The following is a 19,106-nucleotide window of genomic DNA, read 5'->3' as shown; positions in this document are numbered from 1 at the left end:
AAAGAGAAACACAATGCAAGTTTTGGAATTGAAATAAAATTACCTAATCATGAGAAAGTTGATTACAAGTTTGAACAGCTTAGTCGCTTTCTCTTTTCTCTTTCAAAGATAAGTCCCCTTGTCACATTAATGTTATTAACTTTTATACCTAGGGCTTTTTAAATAGCTAGTGGCCAGTTAACATGGACCTTTACAATCATTATAAAAAATTTACATCTCATGGAATCGATTTGCCACTCTGGAATCAAGATTTACACACAATGCAATTACACTATCTCGAAATAATAACAAAGTACAAATGTGATGTCTGTCTAGGTAAACGCGCGTATACTAATTCTGTGGACAGTCCTTTATAGGATGGAGATTAAAGTGGTAGAGGAAGATAAACTGCATGATTTTTTTACTAAGTTGGAACTTCAATATTTGAAGGAGAACTGAAGTATATTCTTTTGTATTGTCCAACCTTCTTTTAGATTCTTTTTTTAAGATTTGGCTCTTGTAGGCTATGTTGGACTTGCATACAAAATCTTTACTAGACAATCTTTTTGTCCCAATGCAGATAATATAACACTAGGCAAACAAGATACTAGAGTAACAAGACACAATGTGTAGGCATTAGGGAGTATTTGGAGTAATGAAAGGGCCTTTTGAAGGATTTTGAGCAAATGGGCATAGTTTTTGGAAGCAGTTCTTTAAGGCAGAATCTCGAGAGATGCTTTTGGCTTGAGAGAAAGAAAAGTGATGCCTTTTACGCTTTTACTATCAATTTAAGAGAAGTTAAGAGAGCCTTTTTATTTTTTTAAAAAATCATTTTGTTTCCTCAACCGGGATGTGAGAATAGCAGCTTATTTAGCTAAAGCAAAAGAGTCTCTTCACTCACTCTCTCTTATGGTGCGCACATGTGCCATTCACCTCTGCGTTCGGCCAAAAAGGGGATGGAATCTTCAAAAGATGTCACCTACATACTGAAGACCACTGTCACCTCTTCTTCAACTGTCCTCTCAACAGGTCTTTTCTGGATGCTATCAAGTCCTGCTGCTACAAGATCTCCTCTCACTTAATCACCTACAAGGAATTACTCTTGGGGAACTGTAAAGGTCTTGCTATTCCCCTTTGGAATAAATGGAGAGGTTGTATTATCTGGTTCATCTGGAATTGTAGGAATGCTGTAACCTTTGATTCCCCAACACCCCACCCTGGTCAGCTTGTATATGAACTTGGCAGATGTGCCAAAACCCTATGTTCAAGGATTAAAGACACTCTTCCCCACTCTACCTCTATCTCATCCCTTCAAAGAGAGCTGAATTGGCAGAAATGGGATAAAATTATCCCTCAGTTCTTCTCCCCCACTAGACTACTCATGATGGAGTACATCCTGAAGTAACCTTTTGTTCTCAGGGCTACCCTCCCCTAACCTGTGGGCCTTGATGTACTTATCTCTCTTTTTGTTTTAATCAAATATTTCTACTCTTTTCAAAAAAAAAAAAAAAAGAAACTACCATATCAGCTGGCCCCGTCATGCCCATGTCTTCAAGGTATTGGATAACCAACAGTCGCACTGCAATGGACCCCCCCCCCCCCCCCCCCCCCCTCCCCTTCCCTTTTCAGCACATTCAACAAAGGTTCGCGTCGTTTGCATGACAGGAAGGCCGCTCAGAGAGCAGCAAACCTGCAAAAGCTTCCATGACCTGGAGTGGACCAGCCGGATTCATTCCCGCTTCTGCAATGCTGTTGTGATCAGATAATGAGCTATGAACTCTGCGACCAATCGTCAGCATGTGCACAAGTTCTACATCGTTCGTCACTCATTCAATAGTGAACGATCGCCTTCGTGAATGGTGCATGTGTGCTCTACATCTCTCTCTCACACATAGTTGGGTGAGGCGGTTGGGAAAAAATCTTGCGTGCATGAATGGCTTACCCGTCCTTCATAATGACTATCAGCTTTCTCCTCTTTCTCTAACATATAGCGTGAGCTGAGTTAGGAATGCGAAGCGGTGTGTGTGTGTGTGCGCACGCACACGTGTGTGTGTAGAAGGAGCAAGGTAAGTGTATAACAGATGTTGCAAGCAGAAGCATCAGATAAAGACGTAGATGGGGAGGGTCACTCAGTGATCAGCAAGTAGTAGGGCTACAGTACGTCGCACTGTAGGAATGCTGTGAGCAGGAGCATTAGACAAGAAGGTGTGTGGGAGGTCGCTCAAGAGTAGTAGACAACTACGCTACAGAACATTGTGTTGCAGGGCTAATGTGAGCAAGAGCATTGAATGGAGAGGTGGTTGTGTGCCTTGGGTTGTAGGGCAGGATGGAACGTGTTGGGAGGAACGAGGGAGGGAGGCAACAAGCTTGCAGAGGACCATATGGATTTTTTTGTGGGAGAGGGGGGTGGGAGGGAGAGAATATGCACGAAAATTACTGAATTGCAGAGAGAGGGAGGGAGGGGTGCCATTAACAGAGATGTCATCTCTGACGGTGAAGGTGTAGAGGGGCAAAGAGTTGCTCTATCTGGCTAGGCGCGAACATGAAGAGAGAGCGACAATTGCTCGCAAACGCGACGATGGCAGGGGGCAATGACGGTAGGCTTCTGTAGCGTTGATCGAGTGATGACGTGATCAAGAGCCAAGTGGGGACATGGCAGGCAGAGAGAGAGAGAGAGAGAGAGAGAGAGAGAGAGAGAGATGCTCTTTGTCACAACGAGCACGGGGGGGGGGGGGGGGGGCGGGGGGTTTGTCTATATGTAGCACGGGGTCCAACTCAAGGGATCTATGGTGGTGACAAAATCGGCTGTTCATTTTTAGTAATGAGAGAATTTAGAATTTTGGGGGCGCAGAGTACAGAGGGAAAGCGATGTGCATGCATTCCAGTTATGATGCACAGCTCTGTGCCCAAATCCAAAAACCTGCACGTAAAGCGCTGCCGATTCCTCCTGCTCACGAAGACCTGCTGCCCCGTTCCAAAACCTGCCCCCGTTCGCCTGCGAACCTGCGCGTCTTGCTAACTTGTGCGACCTACATATCTGCATTTTCTGCTAGCCTATGCGTTTTGCTAACCTGCAAAAGGAATTACAGTGCATTGTAAAGCACCGTTTCTGAAAATCTGCTCACCTGCACTGCTTTGCTCACGAAAAACTGTGCAAGCCAAGTCGAAAAAACCAGGTGAGCAGCTCTCTATATACTTGCCTACCTCTGCATACAGGTCCGGATTACTCAGTAGAGCTTGCCCATCCTCACCTTATTGTCAAATTGTCAAATATGTGCAAGGTCTAGGGGTCTTGCATTACTACTAAAATCTACCATAGGTGTGCAGAGACTACATCAAAGGTGTGAAGGGATTGTGAGTAATTTCAAAGGCGTGCAGAGATTACTTTGACCGGTATTTCAAAGGTGTGCAGAGATTACAATATTTGCAGCTTCAACTCAAGGAAAGTCTAGTGTGTAGTACTTCTACAATAAGATGGCGAATAATGAGGTATGTCTACGAGCTCACTTTTCTCAGAATTTCACACAATGTCGACGTAAATTGCATGTGTCTTTGGAGATTTGGGGCTTTTGAAGCATGTTATAGGGATTAGAAAAATTGAATGTTGTTTTTTGTTTCATTGTAAGGAATTGTCTCCATTCATTGAGGTTACGAGAACAAATGGGAAGGTTATTCGTGAGTGTCATGCATCGCAAACATGTATTGACCAAAAGGTTTCTTACGGAAGGCGATGTCTTCTTATTAGGCATCTAAAGAATGTGCACAAAATCACAAATATTCACATTCCAGAGCACCAAACAGAGCGACTTAAAACCAGTGAACGGCCACCACGACCAGTGTCTCCTAGATCTAAACGCTAATGCGTTACAAGGTTTGGAGATATTGCATATAAAGTTAGGGCGGCACGAAGAAATTTTCACAGACTTACAAGTACAGACAACCAAAGAGTGGAAAAGAGTCTTTGACAAAGAAGGAAATCCGCAAATAGAGTGGGAAGAGGCACGGATTAAAGCACAAAAGTCTGCATGGGAAGCAGACATGCCATGTAGGATAGCAAAGTTAGAGGAAACAATTAAGTGCGGGTACAAACCTCGCGCTTATGGAGTTCCACATGATGCTGACATTCCTCGAGAGGAAAATGAGAGGGACAACAAAGAGGGCATTAAAGTTTCAGATGATGAGTCTGCCATCGCAAGTTTACTTTCCTTAACTACACACTCTCGTTCTCTTTATAGTGACAAATTTTTACATTTATTTCAAGCTATAATTTGATTGTTATTGTAGCTGGTTTCATCATCGACCTCTAACTTTGCGCATGTCGAGACCATTACTTTCTTGGTGAGCTATGATCGCCTTGTGCAATATGGATCAGTTCTTGGATAGGTGTGTTACTAACGTAGATTTACTCTTTCGCGTGTAAATCTTGCAAGCATAATTAGAAAAGTAAACAATGTAATTGTGTGCATTTTTTCATAGGTGCCATAAAGGAGTTACTTTTGTTTTGCGGTCTTCTCGAGCTGGGCTTGAGTCGGGGTTAGATGCCCATGTCATTGACGATGTTCTAGATCTTGAGGCTTCAACAAAGACAATCAACCTTTTTGCATTGTGAGAAAAAAAACTTTATGCCTAAGTAACATTATATTTTTTTCACTTTGTTCACTTGTGTATCTACTACTTCATAGGTGGATGGAAAGCATATTGCCGCCCGATGTTCTCTCAGCTATGTGGTGGTTAGACAACTTACGGTTCCCATTTGTTTCTGAGTGTGCTATAGGAGATTATACGTTTAGCAATTTTTTTGGGACACCTGATTTAGGATCTCACATATTTACCTTCTTCCCTATTTTGTATGGGTATGGATGTTTTACTTTTATGTATTATCGTAGTATCAAAACTGTCAAAGCTTTAAGTCTAAATGTGTGTTCTTTATATAGATCACATTGGGTTCTTGTGGCATTTTACAATGCCCATCTTATACGCATACCTATTCTTACTCGACGACTGTCAGCTATACTTCTCTTTGACTTGCTTTCGATTGTCTGCATGGAGAGACTCTTACCACACGTATCTAGGTATGCATTGTTTTTGCTTTAAACATAATGGTCAAATTGTTTGCATAATTTCAATTAATCGATTGCTTGTGTTTGAAGGGTACTAAAGCATTTTAGTAAGCATTGTTCAAACCTTCAAGTCAAAGAAGAACTTGAAGATCCTCACGAAGCTTGCGAGCTCATCACTGCACAGGTTTAGGACGCAATTTAGTATTGTGTGCTATTGCATTGTGTACTAAATTTTTTGTTGTTGATTTATACACATGTTTGTTGGCTATAGTGTCCTCAACAGCCAAATTTTATCGACTGTGGTTATCATGTGAAGACAACAATGAGGTTATTCATAAAGACCACTCTTAAAGATCAAAAGCCTCAAGGAAATTTGGTAATTGCTTGTTTTAAGTGAAGCACTCATTATAGTGTGAACTCTCATTACTTTTTTGCTTTCTAATGCTTTGTGTTTTTTTTCAGTTAAAAAAGAATTGGTTTGTGCATGAAGAGGTCGAGTTCACATGTCAGGACAAGGGTCTTACGGGGCAAGGCCCAACCTAGGGGGTCAGGGACCTAGGCCAAGGGCCTGGGCTGGACCAGTGCGGACTGGGGATCCGCTTAGGGCAAGACCTAGGAGCTAGGCCTATATAAGGGGCGGTAGGGAGGAGGATCCTATGTTCAATTACCCTAGGTCTTATATTGGTATCAGAGCTCAGGGGGAGGGAGGAGCTATGGAGGAGGAGGAAGCCTTGCACGGATGCATGTTCTCTCTCTCTCTCTCTCTCTCTCTCTCTCTCTCTCTCTCTCTCTCTCTCTCTCTCTCAGCCCAGGCGAAGTTCAGGTATCATGAAAAGCCATGCAAAGGAGGGTAAGTTCGTACATCAAGTTGCATGGCGGAAAAGGCGTCAAGGCCTAACAGCAAGCATGGCTATGGGATGCAGTCCCTCCAGAGCCGAGGAGGCCGCGTGTGAAGCCGACCTTGCATCAAATTTTGGAAGCCGTCGACCTGCTTGGAATCGCATGCTGTTTGGCCTGACGGGAGTGCGCTGGGCTGGGGAGCAAAGCTTATTTTTGTGGCGAGCCCCGCCAGGGCCTGTGGCGCTCTCTGGCTTCTGACTCACATCTACGCAAGCAGCCGCCATTGCTAAATTTTATGCAGGTTCACATCAAAGTTTTTTTTTTTTTTTTGGGCACCCTAGGGGCCCGTCCCACCCAAGGGGGCCACCCCTAGAAAAAATGCTTTCCGATGGCGAGGAAAAGACGCTTCCCTATGGCGAGGTACAGATGCTTCCCTATGGAAGGCACAAAGCACAATCGGCAAGGGCCACTTGAAGCTCAAGGCGCCAAGCACAGTCAATTTGCACTCCAATATGTCCAACCTACGCAACAGGATGATCAAACCTAGATATTGATAGATCCCATCATGCCTTGACAAAGACGATTATGCTGATTGATTCGAGGATCTTCGATGCGTTGATTGTGGTACTTGAGCACGGCTCACGATTCAGCAGTGAACATTCGTACGGATACGAAAAGCATGGCATGCATGCTCATGCAAGGCACTGGCCATGGTTGCATGACATAGTCCAAAGACAATTTCCCAGCAGGTACACAGAGTCGCTTCGCATTTCTATTTTTTATTTGTGTAAATTGTCACAAGTTGCAAAAATTTCAAGAAAGAAGCCGAGAAGGCGCGTCGGCGTGAGTATTTACTCATGCAAGTGCAAGAAGCCGGCAAGTCAGGTCGATATAAGCTAGTAATACGGTATGCAGACTTTTTTGCATTTGTTTTGGTAAAGTTTTTGGAACATATTGCATCACTATGTCATGCACCAGACGTGCGTACCCTTTACAACGGCAAAGCACAAGCACGGCTTGTGACAATTACCGTAAGCGCCAAAAATTTGATTGGTTTAAAGATTGGAATCAAGAAAGGCTTGAGTACCAACTGCCTTTCTCCGCAACACGGCTTCACAGTGGTTCACTTTTGATGCAAAAGTATAGCCAATTTGCCATGTTTTGTAATCTCAAGGAGATTAGCACATCCTACTGCTTGACTTGATGCAATAGGCAAGTTCTTCGGCATGGCCAAATCCTTCTCCATGTTTCTAGAAGCTGCCAGAGGATGCTAGCCCAACATTACTGTCTGATTTCAGTTGAAATTGCTCAACAAGGTCGATTCTTTCTGTCCTTATGTATGTCAACAATCGCCTCAGTTGGCTATCAGCAAGGCTTCAATTTATGCATCTTGCAGTGAAATTGCCCACGGTTTTGCATATGCTATGCGCATACTAACTTGGGAGGGATTTGGCAATATGCTTACAAGTTATTTCAGTACGTGCTAGATGGGTGTATAGGATATACGAGGGCGTCTGTGCTGATATGGCTATGAGCCGGTTTGGAATCCATTTTTGCTTCCAAATTTCATGACAACTGGTTGCAGCAACAACGACCAGGTTAGCCAAGTTTCGGTTTTTCTTGTTTTTTTCCTCATGTTTACACTTTACTTGGCAATTACTGTCATTGTGCAAAGCAAAGTGTTTTGGCAATTTTATACGAAGCAAGGCTTCTCCCTTCTGTCGAGATACTGCCCATTGATTTGGAATCAAGGGCATTGGCACCCAAGTTTGGGGAACTGGAAAGAGATTCCCCACCAATATGAACTGTGCAAGGCACTTATGGTTTTGGTTCTCACGTTTGAGGCCATCACTGTGCATGCAAGGCATGCTCGCCAGGAGGAATGACCTCCACCACTTCATGGATTACGCTTCCGCTATCACACTCGCAACTCTGTCAAGGACAGATTAAGGATAGATTTTTAATATGATTGTTGGTTGCTATCAACACACAAAAATACTAACAGGAGTCTAATTCTAGGACTTATTTCACGGGCAATCACGACTCCTGCAAGGTAGGTGGATCGGAATGAGTTTCGTGTTTTTTTGTTACCTCTCTCGATGAGAGAGTCATACCGAAAAACTGGGGAATGCTTATATGATAAGCTGCAAGTCAGGCATAAGATGCGTAAGAGCACATAGCTTGGGCACACACTCTAAAAGCTTAAGGAAAGTTCCTCAGTCTAGCATGCTCTTCTTTTCATTCTCTATCTCTCTCTCTAAGGAAAAAATGAAAATCTTCTAAGAAGCTTTTGATACATGTTTTGCTCGTGAGTCAGCTTGAGCCAAGGTGCTCTAACTCACAACTCGCATGTGGCTAAGATGCTACTCAAATTAGTCTTCATCAGTTCATCAATTGCACACTATTTTGCATAAGCACTATGAGCCAAACAGGCTAAGAGCGGTTGTCAGGCCAAGGGTAAGACCCAACTATTGGCATTCTTTGGGTGATTGTTTTCAAGATCTACCCAAGGAAGTACACATCGACGTTAATGGACAAGCAAGAGTCTTGTCATTACGGATGTCTACGGTGTCATTTTTGCACTACATGTTTTCAGTGTGACACTCAAGTTGAGTTTTTGATAATCTTCAACTCACAGCAGCTGATCTCTACAAGGAAGTATAGATGCAGCAATCAGTTGCGACAGCATGGCTGTCCATAAGAGCTCGGCAGTCAGTTTGATCTGCATTGAGTATCATAGTTGATCTCTCCCAGTTATACTTTCAAGGAAAGAATTCGCAATCTACCACGCGGTAGTGGACGAACACACTTTTCAAGTTCATTCCAATCATTCTGTACACAGTTGACTATGTTGGTTACCGTTATCTGCTAGTTGAGCAGTTTCTACAAAGAGTCTTACCAAGCGGTTTGACTGCATAGATTCTAATCCAAGGGCTTGGATTGCAAAGGCAACACCCAGGGTTCCCAGTGAAATGTTGTTTATTTTTTCAGGTAGGGGACGTGCTCCTCTCCATTTGAATATGGGTAACTGAACATTACGTTCAAATCTCTAGGTACGCATCTATTGATTTGGTGTTATTCCATTTTTAGTATTCTTTGCTTGGTTTTTCAAGACGTATAAGTACGCTTGAATGTTCCAGAGCCATGCCAAGGGCATGTCGGCACAAAATATTTTAGACCAATTGTCCAATCTATCTTTCTACCTTATGCTGTTACGAGCCTATTTGTAGGGTTCAATTTGGCACATGTTGTCACATGGGATACAACATGGTCTAGGAACTCAAGGAGTTCGGTTTAGCCAGTGTGGAGAAAGATATTGAGGGTCCCTCTCACTCTTGTCGTAGAGTATTTAGAGTTACCTCCACACACAAGTACATCTTGTACTTGAAGGATGTTCTTTTTTACACATCCTTACATGAGACATATTCCACATGTGGAGAATATGAGTCTCTAGACTGACACTGGCGCCATTATTTCAATTATGTGTCACAAAAAAGTCCAACTAAGTGCTGGTCAAATCTGTTTTCTAGACCATTTTCAGCACGACGTATCAGGAGCACTTTCGTGGCCAAAAATTGTCGGATACTTAGAATGACTTGTCCAGGTACAAGTAATGCTAAACAACATTACAGATAGTTGTTTATATAGCAAGGCTATAAGTTGTTAATGAAAAAGTTTCATTGTCTGTACCTAGAAGTGATCAATGTTTCACCTTCTACTATGATTCAGACGTTTAATCAGCAAGGCTTGCCAAAGATTGAAACTAAAAGTATTTAGTTTCTTTTCAGAACTATTTACATTCCTTTTTAATGCGTGCTAGGCGCATGACATTTGCCATAAGTATTGGCAAGGATCATTATGGATATACAGGTTCGGGTTTGTTTTTTCTAAATGCATGCACACTAGGTGTTATGGGCCCTAGTGTTTAGCAAAGGCTGATTTGGAACGGCATGCATATTCCTCAGGTTGTTGCTTATGAAGCATTTTGCACTCTATGTGCACTATCTCTATGAGATTACTTTTGGGTCTACAAATCACCAATAGAGGTCATGGCTCGGTTTGGGCGTCTGAGGATTTTTTCAAGTTAACCACGATGGTTATTTAAGACATTGATGATTCCTCACCAATGTTATACACTACTGTGATTCCCCGTTTACCAGTCATCTGGGACGACTGTTTGTAAACCGTGAGGAAAACACACCTCAGTACTGTCAGTTATCCAAGGGGATAGGAAGATTACAAAGAGTAATCTTATGGTAAAGGATATGCTAAGAGCATACTTTAGCACAACGCATTTCTGAATAGATGATTTTCTCCCTATTCTAGAATTTGCTTAAGTACGCTTTTCGACTTTGAACACCTGTTGTGGTGGGGTTGGAGATTGTGTCAATACTTTCATACGTCAAGGACATACCAGGTGTGCAGACAAAGTATGTTGGCAAGTAACCTTCATTAGGGATGAACATGTAGTTCTTTGTGTTCCAAACTATTCAGAATTCTAACATGAGGACACTCCATATCTATGAACTTTTCAAGATACTCAGGCGAGTAGGAAATCTGGCTCACAACTGTATGGAAAGTTACGCCAAAGTTTCCTTGCATTATTCCAGTACCTTCAGAAGATCTGAAAACTGGTTATGCCTTTGGACAACTCTTAGTTGTGGTTACTCCTTTACAGTACTCAAGTGAGTTATAAATGGAGTTACCATTTACACCCAAGTGCCTCTTAGTTGTGGTTACTCCTTTACAGTACTCAAGTGAGTTATAAATGGAGTTACCATTCAGACCCAAGTGGTTGCAAATGGACAACAATGTTGAAAATCAAGATGTTGCTCTTGGTTTCATTGAACCTCCTCACTGCACCAATTATCGGTCATACAGACAACTGGCTCACTTATGGGATGTGAATAAAGAAAACATCAGTATTCTTAAGAAGATATTACTACTTGTGTTTTCGAGGATGAAAACTCTTCCTTAAGGGGGGAGTAATGTCAGGACAAGGGTCCTACGGGGCAAGGCCCAACCTAGGGGGTCAGGGACCTAGGCCAAGGGCCTGGACTAGACCAGTGCGGACTGGGGATCCTCTTTGGGCAAGAGCTAGGAGCTAAGCCTATATAAGGGGCGGCAGGGAGGAGGATCCTATGTTTAGTTACCCTAGGTCTTATATCACAAGACAAAAACTCAATGCCTGGTTGAACAAGGCTTTGTGTGAGGTCACACTTGGATAGGCCATGGTTTAGGTTTTTTTTTGTGATCACCTTTTTTTGTATTAATGGTGGCAAACTTTGGAAGTCGTGATGGCCTACTTTGTATCGATGATTATGTCAACAGATCTTGTCTATATCTACATTTTGGTCCACTTTGTATCGATGTTAATATCAAGAGAAACTTATTGTCATATTTCTTATCTACGGGCATTGTGCGATCTTATTGCATACATAGTAGATTAATTTCTTTGTCTATACATCCACAAGTGCTTGAAGAGGCTTGCATTCTTTAAGTGCCATTGGAACATACATGGTAGAGAAATGCATCTTCAGGATGGTGGAGACTGGTGGGAGTCGGTCAGTACAGATCAATCATTACATCATTTTTTACCCCCTCAGCCTGCAAAAGCTCTAGTTCAGCATAGGGTTAATGACCCAAATCCAGCATCAGAAGATGGTTTACAAGATGGATGGTTTTCCTTAAGCTTGGGTAGTGGTGAAAGGATGGCTGAAAGTCGCCCAACTTGGCTTCAGAGAAAAGGTTTGATCATGTTGCTGATCAAGGTAAGTGGAATCAATTTTGTATTGTGGTGCTGAAACAATTCTCTGTAGCATCAAGCCTTCTTAATCTTAATAGTCAAGGAACATCAACATGTCTTGACAATTCATTTACTCATAGAAGAACCCCTCGTGTTGCTATTTATACTTCTTCTCATCGTCCCACGGAGTTACTTTCGAGTGGATTCTGATTCTGATGACTGATGAAGAAGCTGGTCTAGTGGCATATTTGATGGCTACAAACCTTTCCTTGAAAGGTACTTATTTCATAGTTATTCACTTCTGGTGATGTTCCCACATGCACTGGAATAGTAGTTAACAACTCTTCCTCTTGATGCCAGGTGCTTGCTATGATGAAGAAGGTTTGATGGATTTCGTCGGATATGGTGCTGGTCATGCCCCATGGGATGGGGATTCAGGGACTCAAGAGTCCAGCAAGGGCATGCAGCAATGCCAGAATGAGGAAAGCATAGAAGAATGCCAGGCTAATCGGGTTGATGCCTATATCCCACATGACGGGGAAGGGCAAGTGCTGGCAGTGCTGAATGAACAGCTCCATGTGTCAACAATTGGAATTGGGCCAGATTTAAGGCTGGATGAGGCCCAAAGAATACTCAAGAGGAAGGGCTGTTATGTGGATGCTGGTAATGACGAGGTCTCTAGTGACGCCAGCATGGTGTTTGTGAGTTTTTGTTGTATTCTCGGTAAACCAGGTTTCGGGATGTTGTTGGCCAGCAGGCCAGGTGTAACGGGCTGCGATGAAGCGAGTGAAGAGATTGAGGAGCACTAGGTGGACCCTGCTGACTCCTATTTCCCATATGACGGGGAAAAGTTGAGATATATGACGCAAAGCGACCTACAAGCCGCTGCCTTTGGTGTGCCCAAGAAGGGGACTGTGGAAGTTCATGGCGAAATGCCTTCTGTATGCGAGAAGTTGAGGTTGGGTAGGCCATCAACTCAAAATGAGGTGGTGGACCTGGAGATGCTTGGAATTGGTTGATAGATCCTCCGCAACTAGGTGGAATGAGAAGGGATGTACCAGTAGTGATGGATGTGCCTCTGATACGAGTGGTCAAGACGTGATTGGGGGTATGACTTGACAGTGATGCACGGCAATTGGGTCATGAGACTGAGGTTATGGAGATTCGACGGGGAATGTCTTCGAAGCGGTCTTATGGGTTGTACGCAGGGCCTAAGCTAGTCGAGGGGAACCCATTGGGATTAGTCGCCATGAGGAGACAATTCAGTTGGATGGAGCATGTCCTATCAGGGATGCACATGTATGGTGCTGGAGATAGCATGAATAGCCAATTCTCGGCTATGGTACCCTCGACCTGGTTTGATGGGCTAGATATGATGCACTCAGAGGGCTAGACGTCCCCTCTCTCGAGGTGTCTTGCGAGACAGCAGACGACCTTCTTACTGGACTGGATACCATGGACTGTTGTAAACACTACGTTTTGGAAAAAGATGTTCTTTGTTACATCTTTTGAAGACTTCTCTTCAGAATATCTTTGCTACGGGCTGCTCATAGTCCCAAATGCTTGTTTTTCCTGAACACATGCTTTCCTCAAATTCAACCGGAACTGTTGCATTGTATCAGCCACCTGGATTTGTACTACAATACATGTTACGAATGTAGTTGAGTCTTTGTCTCTTTATTGAGTCAGCTTGATTTTGGACCTATCAATGGAGCTGAATGTGCGTGTTCTTGACATGCAATGCCCGTTGTGCCTTGGCTTTTGCCTAGCTAAGGAATCTCTTAATGAAGCAGTGAGGAGGGTTATATTTAACACGTTTTGAGGTTTTGTTGTGATGGCTTTCAGCAGGATGCAAAATGTGGTGCCATGATTTCTTGATTGTCGAGTGCAGCTTTTTTTCTGTTTGATATTCATTATAGCCATTGCTTTTAAATTGCTTTGCATGTGTGTGTGTGTGTGTGTGTGTGTAGCGAATACGGAGCTAAAAACGTGCAACTCGAGAGTTGTTTACTTTAAATTTTTGCTCGTTTGGATGAGATTCAGATCAAAATTTGTTTGTGGTGTGTGTGTGCGCGTACCCATGTGTGTGCACATGCATATACATCTCTTTGCATGGTATGAAGGTCTTGTTGTGGGTGAGGAGCTATGAATAATATAAAAGGAACAACAAAAAAAGGCACGTGAGGAAAGTAACAATCTCCAATTAATGCAGGTATTTACCACAATACGTAAACTCTAACCATAAAAATAAGAATCATAAGGATCTTGAAGATAAATTGTGTTTATGAAAAACAATATGCATGATCTGTAAACCACATGATGACTAAGATATAGTAAGTATAATTAGAGCAAGATATAGTAAGTATAATTTCTAACTCTCGGGCAAATAAGTAATCTCGAGCATGATATGTGTGACACGTGGATGTGATTTGGGAATCCACTAGCAAGGTTTTAGTGCAACAATGTGGACCCCTTTGGTGCTTGCGTCTAAGTTGGCCGTTTGATGCAATGGTTTGGAAGGTTGGCTAGTTCCATCAAGATCTATGCTTTGTTGTTCTTTATTTGTGTGAACTAGTGGTACACCATGACCAAGCCGAGTTGTTGTAACGTGGGCCTGTATTTGTCTAATACTTCCTCTGGTAGGGAGATCAATCTTTGTAGGGATCACAAATGTTGAGAGTGTCCCTTTCATGTTTTGCAACTATTGCCTGATGACTTCAATCTCTTTGGGATCCTTGGAATACACCTCTTTCTATATAGTTGACAGTGCATCCTTGAGGTGGCTGATGAGATCCACCACATCATCTTCCCTCTCTTGTATATCATTGTCACTATCGTGCGCTTCAAAATCACGATGCATGGCATCTTTGTATATGTTTGATGCGTCCTCACGTGCACCATGTAGAACTTCTTTCAAACAAGGAAAGTGATCAGTATTATCATTCGAACACCATTAAGATGCTTACATTGGCTGCTGCAATCCGGAAAATCACAATAATTGCTTTGCAAGCTGACATGATACCATGTACTCTCATTTGTGGTACTTTGAATCTTGAAGAGAAGTGCCCTTCATTTATAACCTAAACGCTAGATGGTGTGGTTTGAAATCTTTGTAAAATTCTCTCCCCTTCAAGCATTTTTGTTGTCTGCATCTTTGTATCCCCCCGAACGCCATATCACCCAGAGTTAGCTACCATGCAAACCATGAATCCAAACCTTCAACGTAAAATTTGCATCAATCAAGAAAGAGAAAAAATTACCTATTTCTTGCTTTTGTTGAAAGAACCTCAAGAGGGTACCACCGATGCGACTTCTAGACTTTGAGTCACCCAAAAGTGCATGCAAGAGCTCCAAGATAGATCGATTAATCCGAGCATCCAAAAGAGTATATTTAATATATTGCCATAAGTGCTCCACCAAGTTTGTGGTGTCAACATTGCCATGTTTAAACATTCTGTTGACCGCTGGGTCAACAACACAACATAACTCAAGTTTCGTACCAAAGTCGTATCTTTTGCGAGTTATGAAATGCTGAGGATTATGGCTATAAACGTCATTTGTAATGAGTAGTTCTTCTAGTTTCAGAAGTCGGGGTGCAATGGCACTTCCAGATTGTAAATACAAAGCCATTTGACCCTTTCAACCCCATTTTTGGTTGTAGCCTTAGTATATAAGGTACCTAGGTCATTTTGTAAAAAAGACTTTAATCATAATCAAAACTAGAGCGCTGCCGTCTACTCTGTGTGAGAGAGAAAGAGAGTGAGCGTGAGCTTTATCCTCTCGCTACGCCCGGCTCGCTCAACACATTGGAGATCCGACTGCACCATTGTTGTAGGCTCGAGGAGAGCTACGCGATGACACCAAGCATTCCACACAAGACGAAGCGAACACGCCGACGCATCTACGAGCTATTTGTGGTCGTAAGTGTATCAAACGATGTCTGTTTTCTGCGTGCTAGTAGTCTATAGAATCATGGTGACATAAGCTACGCATAGGTACTCATAAATTTCAGTTTCGGGCACTTTCAAAATTCTGCTCTGTCATCCTACGCGTTTTCCGCAGATGGGTTTAGAGTGAGGGTTTTGAGTGTAGAAGCCTAGGGACAAGTGTATCCTAGTGAGGGGATGGTGTTCCTTAAGTTTCGTACGAATCTGGCATGATTAGGTGAGTTACCTTCCGTATGTGTGTATGTGGCTAGGTGGTATAGTTGAGAGCAGTGAGGTTCTTGATTGTGGTTTAGTTGGCCTTCCAGAGCGTTGTATGTGTAGGATGGTCTCAGCCTGACAAGCTTAAGAGATTTCCTCCGTGTGCCTATCGTGTCATCTGTGTCCTCGATTGACATTATGTTGATCTAGGTAGTTTTTGCATGCACTTCATGGGTGTGTGAGTCGCTCCCTTCCAACATTGGCGCCGTTGCCGGGGATACAAGGACCTAAGTAGGTTTCCTACTAACACTCGTGTGATGGTTGCTTGATTTAGTTCCGGCTAAAGAAAGCGTTTTTCTTAAGTGGATCCAGAAGAGGATATTCCACGATCAAGTGGATAGCCAGGAAGCGTGTGTCTTGCCGAGGGTCTGCAACTAGATAGGTTTAGTTAGGATCTGTGGATTAGAGTAGTTGTTGGTGGTCGAGTGATTTGTGAGGTGATAAAAGCGTTTACTAGTCCGTGTGTGGCAGTGAAGCGTTTTTCTACTCATAGATGCAAAACCCCATATGATTTGTAGGAGTAGCTTTAGCTAAGTGATCCGATTCTGATCTAGAGCTATTCAGCATTGAATTATTTGCTAAAGTTCTTGATTGCATTTGAAATCACGGAAAAGTGTGCTTTTGAGGGTAAAAATTCATTAAACGAGCTTTTGTGGATATTTTTGTATGACTGACTGATGATGTGCATATAAAAGAGCATTTGCAAGGGTTCTGTGAAGAAAACCTGCAATTTTGTAAACATAGACATCCTACGCGTAGGATGTCTCAAGGGGGTTCTGGAGACCAAATTTGAAAATTCTGACTGCACCGGTGGGTTCAGAGGGTAGGTTTTACCCTAGTAACATATTGACTTGAGTGTTTTTCCCTATTTTTGTTGACTAAAAGCCAAAAGGCGGAGTCAGAAAACGTAAAATTTCAGCAAAGGCTTCATTGAGTGATTCTTGCATGTTTTTGCAATTGTGAAGCATACTTGCACTTGCTGAGAGCATAAGGAAGCATCAGGGACACTTTAGTCTCAAAAAATCAGTAGTAGACATCCTACGTATAGGATGTCTACAGGGTGATCTGGTGGAAATTTTGAAATTCTGAGTTGACCAGTGTGTTTAGAAGGTAGGTTCTACCCTATTTTCACCTGGAAAGTGAAAATTTGACCAAATTTTGACAGGATAAGACCAAAAGACGAGAATTGCCAGACATCCTACCCATATTGTGTCCAAGGCCTAATTTTGAGACCAAACCATAGGATGACTCCATAGGCATGTTCTAAATTTTGTATTGAGTGCATGTGATAAATTTCATCTCATTTGGGTCAGTGAAAGGAAGATTGAACAGACTTTAGCATTTTTGACTGAAAAAGGCAAGGATAGCTAGGTTTGGGGTCTTTTGACATCCAAATTAAAATCTAAGCATACCACTTGGTTACTGACATCAAGGGAAAGCTGTGGGACAAGTCTGGGGTCAAACAGGCCAAAAAGACATCCTACGCGTAGGATGTCTTCGGTGTGATTTTGGACTCTAAACAAACTTCTGAGCATACCACAATGATTAGCACCTTAAGGAGAGTCTGTGGTTCAAATTTGGGTTCATTCTGAGCAAAAAGACATCCTACGCGTAGGATGTCTACTGCATAATTCTGAAACCAAAATTCTATTGTGACCATACCATGCTGTCATATAGCCTTAGATAAGCCTCCTAGGCAAATTTGGTCCAATTTGGAGTTAATTTGACTTAAGAATTCATCAGAACAGACATCAGGCTTTTGGAACAAATTCTTGATCATTTGACCAACCTATAGGTGTTAGAATCAAAAAGTAAAAATAGCTGTGAGTTTAGCACATCAAGGAGAAGCTGGGGTGAAAATTTCAAGTCATTCTGAGCAAAAATACATCCTACGCGTAGGTTTTCTCAAGGCCATTTTTAGGTCCAAATGAAATTCTGAGCATACCACTGTGTTGCTGGACTTAAGGGGAGTCTCTGGACCAAATTTTGTTAAATTCTGAGCATATAGACATCCTACGCGTAGGATGTCTCTAGGCCAGTTTTAGGGTCCAACTATACTTTTGACCATACAGGAGTGTTCACAGTGTCACAGAGATCCCAAATCTTTTTTCAAAATTGAATTTGGACTCATTTTGACGAGTCTAAACTGCATTTCACTGTTTTGGCCATAACTTTCACAAACGGTATCGGATCAAAAAAGTTTTTATATCAAAACGTAGCATGAGAGCGGCTCTACAGATCTTAGAGCAAAACTTGAACTCGTTTAGTTGAACTTTGAAAAAAACATCGTTTAAGGCCTCAAAATACATCCGCAAGTTAGGGGTGTCTAAAAGCGACAATTTGCGAGAATTGTGACCAAACGGTTGCGGTTTTGGACATAGTTTCGACTTTTCCCTAACCAAAGCACTTGAACACAGTGGACTAAGTCTACTTGAACCAAGCAAAAGATCTTAAGCCCAGAAATCATGTCTACCCTAGATTCAAACGCAACTTACACAAGCTTGGAGATCCCGACGATAGAGGAATATCCTCCCACAATGGATCTTCCAAACTTGCAATTGATAAAGATCCATCTTGTTGAGAGAGTTTGGATGATTGGTCATGAGAGTGAAGGACTATATAGATACATTGACGACAATGAGGTCAATCTTTATAGGTGCTCAGATCCATACCTAGAAGAGATAACGGATTACAAGCTCTTATATGTTTACACATACGGAATCGACTGTCAATGGAGATCTATAGTTGTCGACAAGTATGGACGAGAATACATAGTTGTAGAAAGCATAAATCCACAGACTGTACTAGAAAGAGGTGGATATTTGGTCAACGAAGGACCACAAATGCCTCCACCAAACACGAGAATTCCTGTAGGAATTCCAAGAAGAGATCCACCAGGATTCCCTTCAAGAGCGATAACGAGAGAAGGATTCCCTTCAAGAGCGATAACGAGAGAAGGATTGGGAGAGTCTCTGGTTAGACTTGTAGACAATCGACGAGTTAGACCATCCCAAGTCCAGAACTGGGTAAACAGAAAATACTCCGGAGATAAAGATCCGAGAGATCACGTAACGGCTTTTAGAAGAGTGATTAGAGCAAAGAAAGTTTCAGATTTTGCGACACAGTTTGCGGGATTGGGATTGACTTTAGAAGATGATGCAGCTACATGGTTCGACTCGGTGGAAAAATGGGATTTTTGAGACCCTAGATGAGCTGTTTGAGGAGTTTATTGAAGAATTCTTGCCAAAAGGCATTGCTCACAACACGGTCTCGCAA

General features: G+C 42.4%; 2 protein-coding genes across 2 annotated transcripts; both read left to right on the top strand.

The window, feature by feature from the left end:
• Positions 1 to 4,324: 4,324 nt before the first annotated feature.
• Positions 4,325 to 6,137, top strand: LOC147457536 (uncharacterized). Its single transcript, XM_086513609.1, has 7 exons — positions 4,325 to 4,362; positions 4,456 to 4,584; positions 4,662 to 4,832; positions 4,914 to 5,051; positions 5,130 to 5,223; positions 5,311 to 5,366; positions 5,963 to 6,137. Exons 1-7 carry the CDS (start codon positions 4,325 to 4,327, stop codon positions 6,135 to 6,137), a joined length of 801 nt encoding a protein of 266 aa, XP_086369735.1.
• Positions 6,138 to 11,876: 5,739 nt separating this feature from the next.
• Positions 11,877 to 12,716, top strand: LOC147457535 (uncharacterized). The gene is made up of 2 exons (XM_086513610.1): positions 11,877 to 11,901; positions 11,986 to 12,716. The coding sequence occupies exons 1-2, from the start codon at positions 11,877 to 11,879 to the stop codon at positions 12,432 to 12,434; spliced, it is 474 nt and encodes a 157-aa protein (XP_086369736.1). The 3' UTR covers positions 12,435 to 12,716.
• The last annotated feature ends 6,390 nt before the right edge of the window (positions 12,717 to 19,106 follow it).

Source organism: Adiantum capillus-veneris, chromosome 5 (genome assembly GCF_014529385.1).
Source record: "Adiantum capillus-veneris isolate H3 chromosome 5, ASM1452938v2, whole genome shotgun sequence".
Taxonomy (NCBI): domain Eukaryota; kingdom Viridiplantae; phylum Streptophyta; class Polypodiopsida; order Polypodiales; family Pteridaceae; genus Adiantum; species Adiantum capillus-veneris.
This window is presented reverse-complemented; position numbering and strand designations above follow the sequence as displayed.